Source organism: Lontra canadensis, unplaced genomic scaffold, assembly GCF_010015895.1.
Source record: "Lontra canadensis isolate GAN:19392208 unplaced genomic scaffold, GSC_riverotter_1.0 scaffold112, whole genome shotgun sequence".
Classification (NCBI taxonomy): domain Eukaryota; kingdom Metazoa; phylum Chordata; class Mammalia; order Carnivora; family Mustelidae; genus Lontra; species Lontra canadensis.
Window position 1 is genome coordinate 793,545 of NW_022631106.1, and position 18,646 is coordinate 812,190.

The 18,646-nt window shown below is 39.2% G+C and overlaps 3 protein-coding genes across 3 annotated transcripts in view; 1 reads left to right on the forward strand and 2 right to left on the reverse strand.

Annotated features, from left to right (window-relative positions):
* The window catches only part of PIGF (phosphatidylinositol glycan anchor biosynthesis class F), a 95,532-nt gene that overhangs the window by 19,644 nt on the left and 57,242 nt on the right, over positions 1-18,646 (reverse strand). The window lies entirely within an intron of this gene.
* CRIPT (CXXC repeat containing interactor of PDZ3 domain) lies at positions 20-10,262 on the forward strand. Its single transcript, XM_032840330.1, has 5 exons — positions 20-142; positions 4,269-4,334; positions 5,051-5,105; positions 8,947-9,050; positions 9,363-10,262. Exons 1-5 carry the CDS (start codon positions 127-129, stop codon positions 9,425-9,427), a joined length of 306 nt encoding a protein of 101 aa, XP_032696221.1. The 5' UTR covers positions 20-126; the 3' UTR covers positions 9,428-10,262.
* Positions 10,605-11,120, reverse strand: LOC116856773 (high mobility group protein B3-like). The gene has a single exon (XM_032840329.1). The coding sequence runs from the start codon at positions 11,118-11,120 to the stop codon at positions 10,605-10,607; it is 516 nt and encodes a 171-aa protein (XP_032696220.1).

The window sequence follows — 18,646 nt, forward strand, 5'->3', positions numbered from 1 at the left end:
CGGGGCGATGGGCGGAGGGGCCGGAAGTGGGTTGTCGTAACCCGGAAGGGGAATGCTTCCCTGGCTGTTGTGTTGACATTTTCAAGCTGCTGCTGTTTCTGCGACCGAGGGAGCCTTCTGGGAAGGATGGTGTGCGAAAAATGTAAGTTAAGGGGCCACATCTTTGGGAGAAGGAGGCTAGGAGAGGCTAACTGGAGTTCTTCGGGTACTTTGCGTTTTCTTTTTTTTCTTTCGGCCACGGGTCTCCGATTCCGGCCTTTGTCCTGCTACCCCTTTGACCATTCCTTCTCTCCCCAACGACCGTATAGTTATTCTGCGTTCAAAGTGGTCTGTTTTGCACTCATTTGTCTATTTCCTTTGCCTCCCCCAACCCGGGATCTCACCCCGTACAGATCTTGACTGGCTCCTTCGCTTCACAGACCCTCAAGGTTGGAATGGATCTTAAAAGATATACAATATCTAGAGTTTCCAGATTTAGCAGACATTAAAAATATGAATACTTATATTAGGAGAAGTGTGTCCCATTCAATATTTGAGACTTGTCTTTGCTTGCTGCTCCTTACTACTGAAAGTGCTTTGGACTTACTTTTAGTGACAGTACTAAAACACCATTCATTGTTTGAAATTTAAATTTAACTGGGCATCCTATATTTTAACTAGCAACCCAAAGTTAGCAGCCTGTCCAATGGCTTAAATGCTCTTTGCATGAATACCTGTGGTATTGAGGCAAGGTTCAGAAAGTTGCACCACCTTCACAGTAGTCTGTATCGATGTCACTGGCTTTTAGAAAAGTCCTTCCTCCCTATAGTTGCCATCAATAATTCTAATATAAACTCTTGAGCTTTCTAGAAAATATGGCTTTTTGATGTCACAGACTGTTTGCTTTAAAACGGCCGTCATACCCTAAAGTCTCTTTTTCCTCAGGCTGGACATTTCTGGCTCTTCTGAGACAAGGGTTCAAGTCCTCTTATCTGGATTTTGTTATAACACACCCCCCCAACAGTAGATAAACCTTTGAACACAGGCACCCATGAGTTTGAATCACAGTTTTTACATTAGGTAAAAGAAAAACTATGGGTGAGTTATCTAATATTTCTTGGCCCCAGTTTTCTCATCTGAAAAATGAGAATAATACATAACTTATGGGTTTTGTGAGAATTAGATAAGGTAGGTAAAGCCTGATAAAAGTGCCTTCGTGTATATTCAAAAACTGGTTATTTCTATCATAACCACCAAGGCATGGCACTCAGAATTAAACTCTGCTCCATTTTATGAGGGGTAGAGTGGAACTAATATTTCCATTTTTCTGTGCTTTATATCATCATCTCATACTAAGCTTTTAAAAAATTATTGCAGTGTAATTGACATAGGTACAAGTCACCCATTTAAAATGTACCATTCTGTTATTTTCAGTATATTCATAGGGTTGTGCAACCATCACTACAATTTTAGAATATTTTCATCACTCCAAAAAGCACATGAAGCTTTTTGACATTGACATCCTTTAACTCTACTCCATCCAGTACCTAAGAAGTTTTTTTGTTTTGCCTGTTTAAGTAAATATGACTTACATGTATTTAGGTTATGCGCCTTCCTTGATGTCTTCTCTCTTATGTAGTTTAGTTCCGAAACATGTAAATTTAGCCTTTTATGCAATTTGTGTTAATTCTGTATATTTTAGCTTTAGAGGACTGGTATTCTGCCTGGTTTAACTTGTTTTGTGTGATGTTCTTTACACCATAAATGCATTTTCTCAAGGAAATTGAGGATACTGGGCAAATTGTGAGAGTTAATTTCCTAAGGTGATAAAAATTCTGAGAACCCAAGATCTAATGTGGTATTAAAATAAATACACACAGTTGGATCTAGACGTGATATGTGTTCTAAAGGGTCACCTGCTTTTTACTTCTCTGCACTTCTGAAAGTCTGTGTATTATTTCTTTGTTCTAATACCTTTCTACCTTCTATAGACTCTTATTTTTTAAATAAAAATAGAGTCTTAATTCAAAGACCTTTCTTTCAGTCCTTTTCTATTCTGTGACTTTGAAACTTGGTCTCAATTCTCTTTGAATTTACTTCTCCGTGTGCTTCTTTACCATTATACTCTCTGAGTTTTCTTATTCTCTTTCTCCCTTAAAATAGATGTTTCCTAGTGATCTGTATCTGACCTTCTTTTGACATTTGTTTTGGAAATATCTGGCTTCAAGTAGCATATCCATGCCAGTCTAATCCACATTTCCAGTCGACTTCTCTCTAAAGTAAGACCAATAGAAGAATTTTCTTCAGACAATACTGGGAACCTCCATCTGGTTGTTACGTAGCAGTTTAGTACTTCCAAGACTGAATTTGTCACCCTACTTCACAAATCTGTACCTTCTCTTCCATCATTTAATGGCATGGCAGTCCTCCCAGTCACCCATTCACAAGGCCTGAATCATCTCTCATGCATCCCCCATCCCTTTGTGAATCTGCATCCAAACACTTGCATGTCCTGCTGTTTTTACTTCCATTCAATAGCTCATACTTTCCCTAGCCTCTCATTTACCCTTCAAGTACCCTAGCTGAGGTCCCCATCACTCAAGTTAGACTAATGTGATCCCTTACCAGCCCCTTTCCCTTCAAACTGTGTTCTCCCTGCCTTTGGCTCTTCTCTCTCTAAACTGTCCTGCATGTGTGTTTGAAGGCCACTGGGAAAAACTGCACAAATGAACCAGTTGGTACCACTAAAAGTGCACAATTCCTAATCTCCAGGATCTTTAATACTACTCATCAATCTTTTTTACTTCTCTTTAGTCAGTCCCCTTGCCCTTTGTTGCTATGACTATTCCAAACTCTCCAGTCCCTTAAACTTTAACAACTTAATCTACCTCATGCTCTTTTGACAAATACCTTCTTATAGGCATAACAAAAGCAAGGTAATTAAATGGGAACATTCTCAACTTCTTTTACTATACCCATAAACAGATCTGCATCCATGCCGATTTACTTCTTTCCCTTTCTTCAAGGAAAATTCTACTCGTATCCCTGTTGCCATCCCTCCCTACCTCTTTGTCTCTGTATCCTTTGGAATCTTTAGTCAGCTCCCCTTCCGTATAAAAATGCTCAGTTAGACCCTGACTCCACCTTTCATTCTTGTATTTTGTCACCTTTTCTTTTCATTCATGCAACAAGTATTATATGTCTACCAAATGCTAGATGGTAGAACCAAAGGGTAAAGACTTTGTCTTACCATCCTTCATCATTATGCAAGGACATGGTTTAGAGTAATCACAAGATATTTGCATTGAACCTAAATATACGTGCACTCTATCACTTTCTATATTTAAAACCTTTAACAAATTCTCAGTGCGCAGAGATTAATTTTGGTTTTCTATATTTAGAGCCTGGCATTCAGGATGACCCTCCACAATGAGGCTGGCTTATCTTTCCAACTTTATTTTCACTTACTCTTACCCTCACTCTTTGGCCAAACCACTCTTTGCATGCCCATGTGTACCCTGAGCTTTCCATTTCTTTCTTCAGGATATGTCCTTTCTCTAGTTTGCTTTCATCCAGATCCAGACCCTCTTCCTGCCTTCTTCACAGGCTTTCCTGGATTTCCCCAGCTAAGGTTATTTCTTTCTCCGTGGAATTTCTCCTAGTACTTCAGCTGTCTGCTACTATGCTTTTTATTTTCTAGTTTATATTTTGGTTTGAATGGTTCTTTTTCAGAGGTCTCTGACCCCCTTTGAAAAATCTGATGAAAGCTATGGACTCTTACCAAAAATAAGTGGCTCTATAATAGTGTGGTGTTCAACTTCATCTTTTTCCCTTGTCTTCTGAGGTCTACCCCTGGGACCCAGGTTAAGGACCACTGTTAGAGAAAATAGTGTGTTGTACATACCTTGAAACCTAGAGCTTTATCTAATTTATCATTTTATTTCTCTCTGAACTTTGTATAACAGTTTACATATCATAAGTGTTTAGTAAATATTTATGGAATAAATAGGTGTATCAGATTTGTTTAGATTTATCAGATTTGTTTAAAGTACACATGGTACAGGAAAAGCCTGTCATTACTCATCATACCGTACAGATGTGACCGGGAGTCAGCTACCCATTGCCCACAGTTAGTATCTTCAGTCTCAGTTCACAGCCCCTACCCCGGCATGAAAAAGCTCCTACTGTAAGACAGTGGTTGATACCACCGTGAATTTTAAGCGCCATGTAGTATATTTATTAGATAGTAAATCCGAATTCCCCTTACTTCTACTATCTTGTTACAACAGGTGAAAAGAAACTTGGTACTGTTATCACTCCAGACACATGGAAAGATGGTGCAAGGAATACCACAGGTATTTTTCCATTTGTAAAAGAGAAGTTGAATCCCGTGCTTCCTGTGATGAATGTTTTCACTTTACATTATTTGTAAAAAGAAATCTTGTGTGTGCAAAGTATTTCATCTCTTAAACACTAAAGAATCCCAGATCCCCCAACAATTTAATGTCTTCTTTTATTTAGTCATCTGTCAGGCAAAAGAGCAAAATCATTAAATGATTTTTCCACCAATGAATAGATCATAGTAACTGATTTGATTCTGCTTTATTAAAGTCTGTATTTAATTCCCACTTTCTTAACCTGACTTTTATATTCTTGAACAAATCATTTACACATTTACATTTTCACCATCATATCATTAGATACAGTTGAGGTGTTTCCAAAGGGAAGGAAAAGAAATACTTGTATGCAGGGTCTGTGGCACCAAAGTAGTGGCTTTAAGACTTTACACTAGGTAAATTAAGTGTAGACCCATCCCTAAAATCCTCTTTTGAGTCTGAGAAATAAGATGATTATCCATAATCTTATTGCCTCATAATAAATGTTTCCTATTCAAGTAGTGTCTTAAAAACCTGGCTATTAATTAGGGATTTTTGAAAATTTTGATACAGGCTAGTCTACTGGTAGGAGGCCAAAGAATGAACTTTTTAATTAATTGTTAAATGTTAAATGTATATGTTATAGTGAAATGTGCAGAAATAACCCACTAAAATACATGTATATTTTGATTTAGAAAGTGGTGGAAGAAAGCTGAATGAAAATAAAGCTTTGACTTCAAAAAAAGCAAGGTAGGTATAAGAGCAGCCACTCTGTAGGCGTATAACTTTCCACTCTCTTTAGTCTTAATTAAACATACTGGAGTGAATTTGGTGTGCATCATTCTCTCATGATATAACAGAGTTCAGTAGGTCCTGGCATGCAAAGCCAAGCTGTTTGTTATAACCTGCTGGTTTCACCTTGCTCCTCCTCAATGTATGAATATATGAAGATATTAGTGCTATTTTTTTATATATAATTTCACCAGAAAACATGACTTTTACTTTATCTCATTCTTTTTCTTTTTGAAAACTACTATTTCTTATCCCTAAAACTACTTTGCAGTTTCATTGAGTTGCTTCAGTGTGTTATTGTTTATAGGGACTAGTTTTGGTATAATATTGCCTGGTTTGGGTTTACTCTAGGTTATTTTATCTGGTTCTTAATTATCATACAAATTGGAGGTAATAGATGTGGACAGATCAGAAGCTCTGGAGTCAGCCCTAAATTTGAATTTAGACTCTGTTCCTGCCCAGCTCTGGGACCTTCAGGAAATTAAGCCAATTTCTTGACTTTTCTAAACTTTACTTTTTCATCTAAGAATGGAGATAAAAGTGTCTCCCACCCTAAAAATCACTTTTTGACACCATGCTTTACTATTTTCAGTTTTAAAAATTCCATGAATCCTTTTAGCTGCCGCTCCCATTTCTTTGCTTCCCTCCACAGCAAAAGTTTTCAAAAGCCTTACTCTCAGATGCTTTCTCAGTGTCTGAAGTTCATTTGCAATTTCAGCCACTCCACTGGGGCCTTCAGCCCCACCAAACCCCTGCAGCTGCTCTCAGCAAGTTCACACCTGATGGACTTCTCTATTCTTATCTTACTTAATCTTTTAACAGCTCTCATTTTTGCAACCTTCTGTTCTCTCTTATTTTTAAATAGGCTCTACCTTCAGTGTGGGGCCTGAGCTCACAGCCCTGGAGATGGAGAGTAGAGTCGCTTTTTTTCACTGGTTGAGTCAACCTGATGCCTCTGCAACCTTCTGTTCTCTTGGCTCTTGGGTACCATACTCTTTCTTCCTCCCAATTCACCATTCTTTCTCAGTCAAGTGCCTTTGGACTCAATCCTAGACCTTTCTCTTTTTTTTCTATTTATAAATGTATACTCTCTCCTCAAGTGACTTTAGTCCAGAGGCTTTAAATTCAAACAGTATGTTAATGACTATAAATCAGATTTATTTATTATCAGATAATGACTATAAATCAGATTTATTAATGACTGTAAATCAGACTTCTTCTCTGAGCTCCAAAGATATATGCAAGTGCCTACTTGACTTACCAGTTTGGTGTCTAACAGGCACCTGTTCCTGCAGTCTTGTAATCATCACACCACTCCAGTCCAGCCCTTCGAGCCTAAGAGCTAGAATTCTGCACTGATCCCTCTCTTTTCCTCACTTCCCTTTTATCAGCAAGCTCTTTAGCACTGCCACCAGCATATAACCTGCATCTGCCTCCTCCTGTCCATCTCACTGCTATTACCCTCTTCCAAACCACTGGTGTTTCTTCCTTAGATGCCATAATAACTTCCATCTTTCTCCTTCCTCTCTAGTTCTTTATGGTTCAGTCTCATAGTAGCCAGAGTGGTCTTTTAAAGGTTACATAAAGGTCCTTTAAAGGTTCCTCAGAACCCTGCCTTGCTTTTCTTTTCATGCAGAATATGATCTAACCCCTCCCTTCCACTTTCTTACAAGGTTTTCCGTAATCTGGCCTCCCTCTCTGACTTCCTTGTAGCAACTCCTGCATCAGCTGGACCAAGCCCATTCCCGCTGGAAGAGGTTTGCGCTTGCTGCTCCCTCCTCCTACAGTTCTTCCCACGGAGCTTACCTGGCTGGCATCTTTTTGTTACTAGGATCTCATCTGAAATGTCACCTCCTCAGAGTGGGTCCCTAACTGGCATTTGAACTGATATCTTCCCTCCTTCCCCTCATGTCTGCCACAATGTCCTGTTTGAATTTTCTCTACAACATGTATTACTATCTGAAAAGCATGTTTGTTTCTTTACTTACTATCTGTCTTTTATCTATTGTCTTACTAGAATGTTAATTTGAGGAGGGCAGAAGCTTTGTCTGTCAGGTTCATCTTTGGTATGTAAAATAGTGACAGGGACAGAGTAGGCACTCACCACGTATTTGCTGAATGAATAAATACCTGTTTCATGACGTTACCCCAAGGATTAGAAATAATAATAATAATAATAAAGCTTTTACTACCTGTAGTGCCTGGCTACCATAAGTACATAATGGTACTTATTAAATAACGGATATAAAACAGCACACAAGACTTAATCTTCAGTGGAGCATCACACTTAAGTATTTCTCTGGCTTACTGATATCTTCTAAGACCGTTCAGTTATTAGGAACTAAGTTGTAATTTTTACAGATTGTACAGTTTTAGATACTTCCAGTTCCTTCATGCTCCCAACCTCACTCCAGTATCATTAATAAGTAGCTATTACTTTGGATACTCTAAATGTCTCACATTGGAAAGCATACTGTTGTATGACATTGAATCTAAGATGCCAACATTGATTGATTGATTGATTGATTTTTTGATTGATTTTAAAGATTTTGTTTGTCAGAGAGAGAGAGATACAGAGAGCACAAGCAGGGGTAGCAGCAGGCAGAAGGCAGGCTCCCCGCTGATTAAGGAGCCCAGTGTGGGACTGAGACCCACGAGCACCTGAGCGGAAGGCAGATGTTAACCGACTGAGCCACTCAGGTGTCCCAGATACCAACATTTAGAAGATGTATCATTGCTTTAAGAAAGAAAAGTCTCTGTCAAATAACTGTAAGATTTCAGACATACTAAAATGTGCATCTTAGAATAAAATATGGTTTGAAGCAAAAGAAAACATCCATATGGATGCACACCAATTAAGCTTATTAAAAAGAAGAATAGTGTCTATCTTCCCTTGTGCAGAGTAAAGTGACATTCTGTTGGGTTTGGAGAAATTAACCTTTGAAAATGAGCTGTTGTATTTTACTACCCCAAGAGAAGAAGCAAGGTCTAGGACAGTCTTGGTATTAGGTATATGAGTATTGTTAACAAAAGTTAGGACAAGTTTAGGGGGAATTATTTTCTACTCCAAGCACTATAAGGTAGCACTCTTACGTAGTAGAAACTCTTTTCTACAAAGGGATTGGATCAATTAATGGAAAATGTCAGCTAAAGGAGGCAGTTATTAAAACGTACATGTACCTTCTTGTAAGTCACAGCGCATAACGGCACATGCATTCATCAGTCATTTGGCACTGAGACAGGCTTTTTGAGTCTGAGTCTACTGATAAGAGTTCTTCATCATTTTCCTCACGTAAATCATAACCAGAACGCACATTTCTGGTATCTTTAAAGTGGAGCCAGAACTGACAGACTTGCAAAGTGCCGAGTCCTTCCACTTACGATCTTGCCCGTAATTCAGCAGCAGTTCAGTGATTCACACTGACCCAGCCTATCCTAAAGAATTCTCGTAGTTTTTAATAGAATTGGTCATGCTTTTTGTACCCACATTTCATCAGTTTCCATCATATGAAACTGTATCATACACATAGATTGACAATTACAACTCATAGAAATGGGTTTGGGATTAAGGAACTGACTCTTCACCAGCACACAAGTCCCCTGGAAGGGGTAGGGGTGTGCAGGCGCGGGGAGAGTGGCCAGCTGCAAGCGTGCCGTGCCTGGCAATTGGAGAGTGTGACAGAGAACAGAGTGCATGGTTTCATCCCATTCATTGCTTAAGGGAGGTCATTTAATTTAAGTGTTTCTATTCTATTATACATTTGTTTCTTTCTCTTTAAAAAAAAAAAAAAACCTCTAGATTCGATCCATATGGAAAGAATAAGTTCTCCACTTGCAGGATTTGTAAAAGTTCTGTGCATCAACCAGGTTCTCATTATTGCCAGGGCTGTGCCTACAAAAAGGGTAAGTTTCTTTCAATACCGTTTTTCTATTCATATTGAGCCTACTCTTGATACTGTCTTAGATAACACAGGAAAGGAGTAGCCTTTCACAGATGCTGTCAAGTGCTCTTTTTTCTAAGGCAAGACAAAACTTGGGAATTGGTAGTTACAGGTCTGTGCTTTCTTTCTCTCTTTTCTCATGCTGTTAACTATCGTTTTAAGCCTTGGGAATGACTTACATAAAGCAAACTGTTGATACTTGGTATTTGATTGGTTTTAATAGTCGGTATTATGATTTGATTGCTTACATGTTTTGTTTGTTTGTTTGTTTTAGGCATCTGCGCAATGTGTGGAAAAAAGGTTTTGGATACCAAAAACTACAAGCAAACATCTGTGTAGATGTGTTAATGACATTTCTGGCTTTCTGTGTGATTTTACTTTTCACTTTCAACTTTCAAGGCATAACACAGTTGTTCAAGTTCCAAAATAACACGTTATAAGATAATATTAAACCAAGGAAGTTGATTGGTATTCATTTTTTGCTCTTAAGAAGTTCTAAACAGCAAGTAACTAGTTTCCTGCCTGAGTTCTTTTCCTCACAGGCAACTTGTTGAACTAGAATAAGCGGCAAGTTTAATGAAAAATATTTTCTGATTTCTGTAGATGGTTTTTATCATTATTCATATAATTCTTATCCTCACTCTCTACTTTATTTATTGATATCGCAAAAGTGAGGAGGAGATCATTGATATTTTGCTCTGAACTTTGCATCAGACTTATAACTCTTCTTTCATTCCCTTGTTGTTGGCATAGTTCTTAGAATCAGCAGTCTCTTTATTAATTGTAGGTTCACAGGGCATTGAAATATCGGAGACCATTACAGCTATATAGTTCCTTAGTCATTAGCCCAGACCCAAATCACAAGTTGTGTTTATGATACTTTTATTTGTCCTTGAGGTCAAAGTGCCAGTACCTTTTGTATGAGAATGAGAACACAAGGGGTCACCCCATATGTGTCCAAATGAATACACTGAATTTCAGAAGTACATTTTATCACATTACCTTGAATTCAAACTGTCCTAAAAGTTTAAAGCCAAGAAAACAGTGTTCATCCATGGGAATGTGTAATGAATGAGTTACTTCTCTTTAGGAAAGCTCCTTGAAGCAAAACCCAAACTTTTTTTTTTTTTTACCTCCCCTCCCCATCCACCAAAAATAAATAGAACAAAATCAACATCTTGACTCTTCTTTTATATACTACAAAGACTGCTAAAAGACAACTTTGAGGTTCAAACAAAGAGTTTTTTCTTATGCTGCCTTTAGAGGTTGAAGACTTCTGCTTTTGAAACTTGCAGCCTACTATGGGAAACCAAAAACGTATTTCCTGTTGCCAAGCACAATATGTATAAATACATATCACGATAAAATACGTAGGACAGATAACATGATGATGTATGTGGTATAGATACTACATTTCTTTCTTTTTTTTTTTTTTTTTAACAGATCAACGGTTTTTTTATTCATCCTCCTCCTCCTTCCCTCCTCCATCTTCTCCTCTTGATCCTCCTTGTCATCTTCATCTTCCTCTTCCACTTCCTTCCGGGCAACTTTGTTGGGTGTTGGGATCCTTTGCACCATCAAGCTTTCCTTTAGACTTATAGTCAGCGACATCCTTCTCGTACATCTTAGGCTTCGCTGCCTTACTGTTGTAAGGTTGCTTTTCAGTGTCACTTAAGTTATTCCAGATCTCACCCAGCTTCTTTGCCACATCTCCATTAGAGATACCAGGGTTTGTAGATTTGATCTTGGGGCGGAATTCTGAACAGAACCGGAAGAATCCAGATAGTGGCCTTTTGGGGGTATTAGGGTCCTCCGCCTTGCTGCCCTTAGCTGGTCCATAATCCTTCACTTCCCGATCATAACGCACTTTATCTGCCTTTGCCATTTCATCAAATTTAGACTTCTCTTTCCCAGATATTGTCTTCCACCTCTTAGAGCACATCTTGGAAAATTCTGCAAAATTTACAGGGACCTCTGGGTTTTTCGTCTCAGGTTCTCTGCATGTCTGCACAAAGAAGGCATAAGCAGACATCTTGCCCTTCGGTTCTTAGGATCACCTCTAGCCGTCCTGGCTGTAATGTTCACTAGTCTGGGCAGCACCTAGATAACTACTTTTCTATTTGTTTTAAAATTATTATGGAAAGTATTTAAAGTTTTAACTTTATCTGTAAGGTTTTTCAAATAGTGTTTCTCTAAGATATATTGTTATTCTTATCCAGAAAGATCATAAGGGTGATCCAAAATATAACAAAAATAGCTCTGAGAGCAGGAAGTATCTCCTCGTACTTGAATCAATTAGGGATTTTTCATTTAAATCATCACAAGGAAACCATAATAGGATCCACTTAGAGAGTGGCCCAGATCCGTTAAAATTGGGTTGGTCGGCTTTAGGAAAGTAACATTTCTCAGGTATCAGATGGGATCTAGACTTCTGCAACTTACATTTCATATTCATGCCTTGCATAACTTCCAGAAACGATCTCCTGGCCAGACTCAAGTTCCTCCATGAAGATTTTTATTAATATTATACTCAAGATAGACTCAAAGTATTATAAATCTTCATATTATTGAAATCATAGTATGCCATAAATTGAATAAGAGTTGTTAGATGAGGAGGAAAATGCCCAAACAAAACATGAGCATAAAATATTTTTTAAAAGGAAGGCGTTAAAAACAAACTATAAGGTATGCCTGGGTAGCTCAGTCAGTTAAGCATCCAACTCCTGGTTTCACCTCAGGTTGTGATCTCAGGGTCCTGAAATCAAGCCCTGAGACAGCTTTGTGCTGGGAGTGGATCCTGCTTAAGATTCTCTCCTTCTCCCTCTGCACCCCGCCCCCAGCACTCTCCCCACCTCTAAAACAAAAACAAAAAACTAAGATAACAGAATTAAGGCCAAATAGCTTTATCAAAGTAAATATAAAAATTATGAATAACATAATTTTTAAAATCTCATTGTATTTAAAATATACATATTAGAAACAAATACCAATAGAACACCTTTAAGTACATTCATTCATAGATTATGCAGCCGTCAAAATTATATAATTACACATGTGCAGAAGCTTGTGTGCACATATTAAAAAAAATCCGTTTTCTCTGTGGAATGGAACTAAACGTTGAGAAAAGTCTTAACCGTTTTGCCCTTGTACCACCTGATACATTTTAGCTTCTATTTCCCTTACCTGGGGGAGCAAGAGACTACTAATTACAGTGTCCTAGAAATATATGTATTTACATGCACATATATGTATATGTTCTGGAAATTTTAAGTAGAAGAAACCTACATTGTTCTACATTTAAACTTTTTTTTTTTATGTTTCTCATGTTGGGTTTACCATCTTCTATCTCTTGTTATATATTTTTCTTGACCCATCTGAGAGTACATTGCAGACCTACCGTTTCACCTGCAGTGTTATAGATAGACTTCATTAAAAAAAGCACACTTAATACAGTTCTCAAGTTCAGGCATTTAACAGTGATAGAATGCTTTCACTGATAGCCCCTATTCCAATTTCAGTTGTTCCATTGGTAATTTTATTTTTCAGCTCCAGAATCTACTCCAGGATCGTATGTTAGATTCTCAGGATTCTGTCCTCTAGAACGGTTCTTCAGCCTTTGTCTTTTGTAGTAGTGATCTATTGAAGAATACAGGACAGTTAAATTAGAGATTTTCCTTCAGTTTGGATTTTTGTGATGATTCCCCGTGGTTAGATTTGGGTCATGCAGTATGAGCTAAAACGCTATATGAGTGATGTGGCCTCCCAGCGTCACATCCAGACTCAGCAATATCCCTTTGCCCCATATTGATGTCCATTTTGAACAATTGGGTCATCCAATTTCTGTGCTGTAATGATTTTTCCTTTCACAATTAGTACATAATTTGTGAGGAGAAACTTTTGAGACCATGCTGATATTCTATTCCTCATAAACCTGCCCCTTGTAGATTTAGCACCCTTTGATGATTCTTACCTGAAAAACATTTTTCACTGTGATGTTTACAAAACTGATTTTCTAACTACATCATTCTTTTTGTATTAACTAGTTGTCATCCGACACTAAGGGGGAGATTTCCCTTTATCAGTATAGATATCTGTATAGAATAAATCCTTTTTTTTTTTTTTTTAATGGGGCGCCTGGGTGGCTCAGTCATTAAGTGTCTACCTTCAGCTCAGGCCCTGATCCCAGGGTCCTGGGATCAAGCCCTGCATCAGGCTCCCTGCTCAGCAGGAAGCCTGCCTCTTCCTCTGCCACTCACCCTGCTTGTGTTCACTCTCTGGCTGTTTCTGTGTCAAGCAAAAATCTTTTTAAAAAATCATGCTAAAAATAAATAAATGCTTTTTTCCCCCTGACCATTGGAGTGTTAGTTACAGATACAATACCCTTTTACCACAAATGCTTAAGTGTGTATTTCCTAAGAACCAGGATATCATTATGGTGTCGGTTATTCTATTACCAGGAGTTAATTTGGATCACTGGTTTTAAGTGGTATCTGCTAGATTTCTTCACTGTAAAATTAATATTTTTTTCCATTAAGTTAAGCATTTTGTAGGGAGATACTTTGAGACTGTAAATATTCTGTTTCTCAGCAAACTTCCACATACTAATTTTAGCATCCAATAATGTTTCTTGGCTGAATTAATTGTTACCCTGAGAGTTGCCAAATGGCTTTCCAATTCTGTCATTCCTTTTACATTTACTAGTTGACATTCTCTGGTAAGGACAAGCTTTCTTCTTCCAACTTAGCGTGAATTCATGGATTGCTATTTTATTCAGGTCTGTAACTCTCATTTGTTCCAATGTCAAGTTGTCCCAGATTTGGCCAGTGGGAGACCTTTCAAGGTGGCTCGTGGGTCTTCTAGACATGTTCTCATTCTTTCTTGAAGAATTCCTTACTTTCTAGCACAAGATGTTTCAAATTTATCATATTTTTTTCCTACCCAGCCTGGGAGACAGCCTTTTCTCCAACAATCCCTAGTTTCTCTTAGTGGAGAACGGTGTTTGGATGCTAAGGTCTGGGCCCTGCTGGGTTGCCATTGAAACTAGTTCTCTTCAAGAAAGGGGCCTTCAAGAAAGAGCTAAAAAACACAGATACTAGAAACCACAAGTTTACTAATACCTCCACCTCCAATTCAGCCTTACTGCGTTCTTCCTTGTCTTATCCGGTTCCATATTGTATCTTCTTCCTCAGGGAGAACCCTGGCTCCCAACATCATCCATAGAGTCACTCATTTGCAGAACTCTGAATTTTTGTTTATATGGGTCTTGTATTTTGCAATTAAAAATATTTTAGGAAAGCCCACAGAAAAATTACACATGTGAATTTTTCATCAGTCTGGTATTTCAGAATAAAAAAAAAAAGTTTGGAAACATGTGCCTATGCCTCCTCCCAGATAAATTTGGCAAATGAACAAATGGTACTAAATAACTTTTTTCAATTCAGCTAACATTTACCAAGACTCTACTTTGTGCTCTCTGTTTGTCCCTAGTCAGACTGCTGTTACTAGCTCCAAAATGTTTTCTCATAAGCAAGAACTTTGTAAGGGACCCATCAAATTAATGTGAAATTGTAAGGTGTGACAATAGCAACAAAGAAGATACTGAAAGAATAGTGACTAAAGAGAGGGGCTGGTTCAAAGTCAACAGTCCTAGCAAAGTAGGAAGTAGACTAAGGTGTAAGTACCAGGAGAATGGAAGTGAAGGGACAGATTAGAGAGAACTGATAAAGGAAGATTTTTCAGGACTCATTGACTAAATGGGGGAGTGAGGAGGTGAGACACAGCAGGTCTCGTTCAGATGTGGTAATAGTAGGTCTCTCCGCCAGATGGCAATAGTGTTCTTGGTTTTTGGTTTTCCGTCATGCTAATAGATTTGTAGTTTGAGCAACTTCAAGATCAAACAGATGGATTTGAGTTTCCAGCATTGCGAAGAATACAGTATGGTACCAGAGCAAAGACAGAAACAGAGAGACAGGAGTAGATGAATCCCTGTATGGAAAAGCGGCATTTGTAAATCAGTGGGGAAATTGTTCAGTAAATTCAAATTGGACCCTATATACAAAAGTTGAATCCACAAAGAGTACACTTATCCTGACGAGCACTGAGTAATGTATAGAATTGTTGAATCACTATAGTGTACACCTGAAACTAGTAAAACACTGTTAACTATACTTGATTTAAATAAAAAACTTTAATTTAAAAAAAAGTCAAATCCAGAACTTAGATGTGAAAGGAAGTCCTGAGTTGTATGTTATCCAATATTAGAAAACAGTTTTCTAAATCTTTTCCAGTTTTCTAGTTGTTTAGAGCAGGAAGGTAAATCTGGTCCGCACTAATCATGGTCATAAGTGGAAGTCAAATATAGTTTTTTTAGAGTTTTCTTCCTCCTACAGAGTCTCTTCCCAGTTGCTTTTTTTGTTTTAAGGAGGCTCTACGCCCAGCATAGAGCCCAACAAGGGGCTTGAACTCACAACCCTGACATCAAGACCTGAGTTGACATCAAGAGTCAGACACAACCAACAAAGCCACCCATGGAAACCCTTTTTCCAGTTGCTTTTATCTGTTTGTTTACATCCCTATCCTCCTTGTTAGAAGTCCTCCCCAGTTGTCTGGCCATTGTTTTTGTTTTCTGCTCTCATAATAGAGTAGGAGACTTTTGGAAACGTTGCTTTTGTTGATGGGCAAGTTGACCATGAATTTCATGTAGGGCAGAATTTATCAGCAGTGACACCACTGACATTGTGCCCTGGGTTATACTCTGGTGTGGGAGGCTTTTCTGTGCCTTGTAGGGTACTTATCAACATCCCTGGCCTCTACCCACGAGATGCCAACAGCACCCACGCCACCAGGTTTGTGACAATCAAAACTATTTCCAGACATTGCCTATGTCTCTAGTTGAGAATCTCTAATGTGAGATGACCTATCTAGGTTGTCATCTAAAGTCAATATCTTTAGATATTTCCTTTTGAGATGGTTATATTCTCCACAGAATTGTCCTTCAGTTTCTCTGGCCTGAAGATAAAGTGGAGGAAGAGAGCAGGGAGCCTTCAATACACATGCATTCACTTATTCTCCTGTTTGAAACACTTCACACCCACCCTCAGCTGTGCTGGTGTTCCTACATTTAGAAACCATCTGTTTTCCCATCTCTGGAACCTAAACCTCTAGACTTTGGCCAGCGTGTGGGAGGAACAATCAGCCAGTGATGTGGAGTGGGGGGAGGGGAGACCGAGACTCCTCCTGATCCTCAGCCTTCATTCAACCAGTCTTCCTTAATTTAACATCCCAGTTCACACCCCTTTCACAGGTGCCAGTGATCCCTGAGTCTTTGGAGGATTCTGGAGTGCATACTGAATTTGTTTTTATCTTTACTTAATGTCAGTTGACAGTTTGGTCTTTCAAGTCTGCCAAGTCCATTACCATCTGTCTGCTTTCTACCCTCTAAAATTTAGTTCCTTTGGTATCCTCTTTCACTCTTTATCCTTGGGATTTATGCCACCCCCCAAAAATACTATTAGCGTAGTTTTACATGGGGAGGTTAAAAACTATGAAAATTAGACGTGTGCTTCATTCTGTCATCCTTATCTAGAAGCTACAATTTCATATACTTCTGATAGTTTTGTCATGTTTCTAATGGTCCCCAGACATTAACTATTACTTTGGAATGTGCTGTCAGGTGGAAGGGGACAGACGCAGCCTCATTTCCTTCCCATCCCTTCTCTTTCTTTCTTTCTTTTTTTTTTTTTTAATATTTATTTATTTATTTATTTATTTGACAGGGACAGATCACAAGTAGGCAGAGAGGCAGGCAGAGAGAGAGAGAGAGAGAGGGAAGCAGGCTCCCTGCTGAGCAGAGCTCCTGATGCGGGACTCGATCCCAGGACCCTGAGATCATGACCTGAGCCAAAGGCAGCGGCTTAACCCACTGAGCCACCCAGGTGCCCCCACCCCTTCTCTTTCTTACAGATAATATTAGATTTCTATTTTTCAGAGATAACATCATTAGATTTTCATACAGGGAGGAGATATTCTAATTAATAGGAGAAGTGGTGGGGATGAAAATAAGCCAAGTCACAGAAGTGGGAAGGAAGAGAGAAACTGATGGAGGTGGTGGAAGACTGACCTGGCTGAAATTGAAGTTCATGTTGAAGGGTATGAGAGATATGAATATTATAGATAAAGTGGGACCAGATTATGAAGCCTAAAATACTGATTTGAAGAGATCAGACCATATCCAGAAGGCGGTAGGAAGCACTTTGGACTTTTCATCTGAGACGTGATTGATGAAAGTAGGTTTATAAAAATTAATCTAACAGCTCTGACAACAAGAATAGGGAATGAGTAGAGGCAAAGGAGCTTTCTAGGAGACCGGGGCTGAAATCCAGGTCCGAGTGATAAGTATGAGGCCACGGTGGAGGGATGGGAATGGAAAGGACAGACTGAAAAGTCCTTGATAAAGAGAGTTTGATTGTGTTTGTTACCAGCAGTTGGTATAGAAGGTAAATAGATTACAGTCAAACCCATAGACTCTAACAATCAGGGTAGCAGACCTCAAATGTGTTATGTACAGCTTTAGTTGTGGCAGGAAATGTGCCTCCTAGAGCACTGTGTGATTTATTGAGAAAAGATCCAATGAACACAACTCAAGAAAAGGGAAAGGGAGGTCATTATAAATCCAGAGTGGCCTCACTGGAATAGAAGGATTCCTGGTGAACAGACAGCCCTCGTGAATCACAGAACTTAGAAAGAAGCTGAAACCCTTTCTCTGTCCTGTACAAGGCCCACCTGGGGCCCTTCCAGACCCTGAGCCCCATATAAACTTTCTGGCTACATCTCTGCCACCAAGGGCATCTTCTCTCTGGTTTCAGTTCAAAGGCATGAAAGAGAATTAGGACCCAACTCCACCTTTCAAGTCAGGGTGTAAGTTGCACATCCCCGAGCCACCAGCTGTGACAGAGGCAGGTGGAGGACAGAATGCTTACTCAGTGATGTTGGTTCAGCAGCAACGAGGAATATGGCAGGAGAACTGACCTGCCCAGATGAAACAATTGTTTTAAAGAGCCTGAATTGGGGGCGCCTGGGTGGTTCAGTGGGTTAAGCCGCTGCCTTCAGCTCGGGTCATGATCTCAGGGTCCTGGGATCGAGTCCCACATCGGGCTCTCTGCTCAGTGGGGAGCCTGCTTCCCTCTCTCTCTCTGCCTGCCTCTCTGTCTACTTGTGATCTCTCTCTGTCAGAGAATAAAATCTTTAAGAAAAAAAAAAAGAGTCTGAATTGGAAGGGAAGCTTGAACATTTTAGTGTCTAACCTTACCTTTTGAAGATGTGGTCAGATCCAGAATCCCCTTGCTACCTCACAAAGCCGCCAAGGGAGGTGAAAGTGTAAAGACTGTGGGGTTGGCCAAGTGTACTTGCTCCATCTGTGTAAGGAGTTTGCGCCTCGGACTAGCAACTCTTCCTGAATCCAGCACCAGGGCTGCTGCCTACGAGTCAGCTGGCCTCTCTGATAGCACCAGACAGTCCTCCTCCAGGGCTCCTGATGCAGTGTTTATCGGTAAAGGGCAC

What these genes read in the sequence shown, in the direction of transcription:
- LOC116856773 (XM_032840329.1), bottom strand. Translation starts at nt 11,120, where the DNA reads ATGTCTGCTTATGCCTTCTTTGTGCAGACATGCAGAGAACCTGAGACG.
- CRIPT (XM_032840330.1), top strand. An exon ending in TGGTGCAAGGAATACCACAG is followed by an intron (nt 4,335 to 5,050) that starts GTATTTTTCCAT and finishes ATTTTGATTTAG; the next exon opens with AAAGTGGTGGAAGAAAGCTG. An exon ending in TTGACTTCAAAAAAAGCAAG is followed by an intron (nt 5,106 to 8,946) that starts GTAGGTATAAGA and finishes AAAAACCTCTAG; the next exon opens with ATTCGATCCATATGGAAAGA.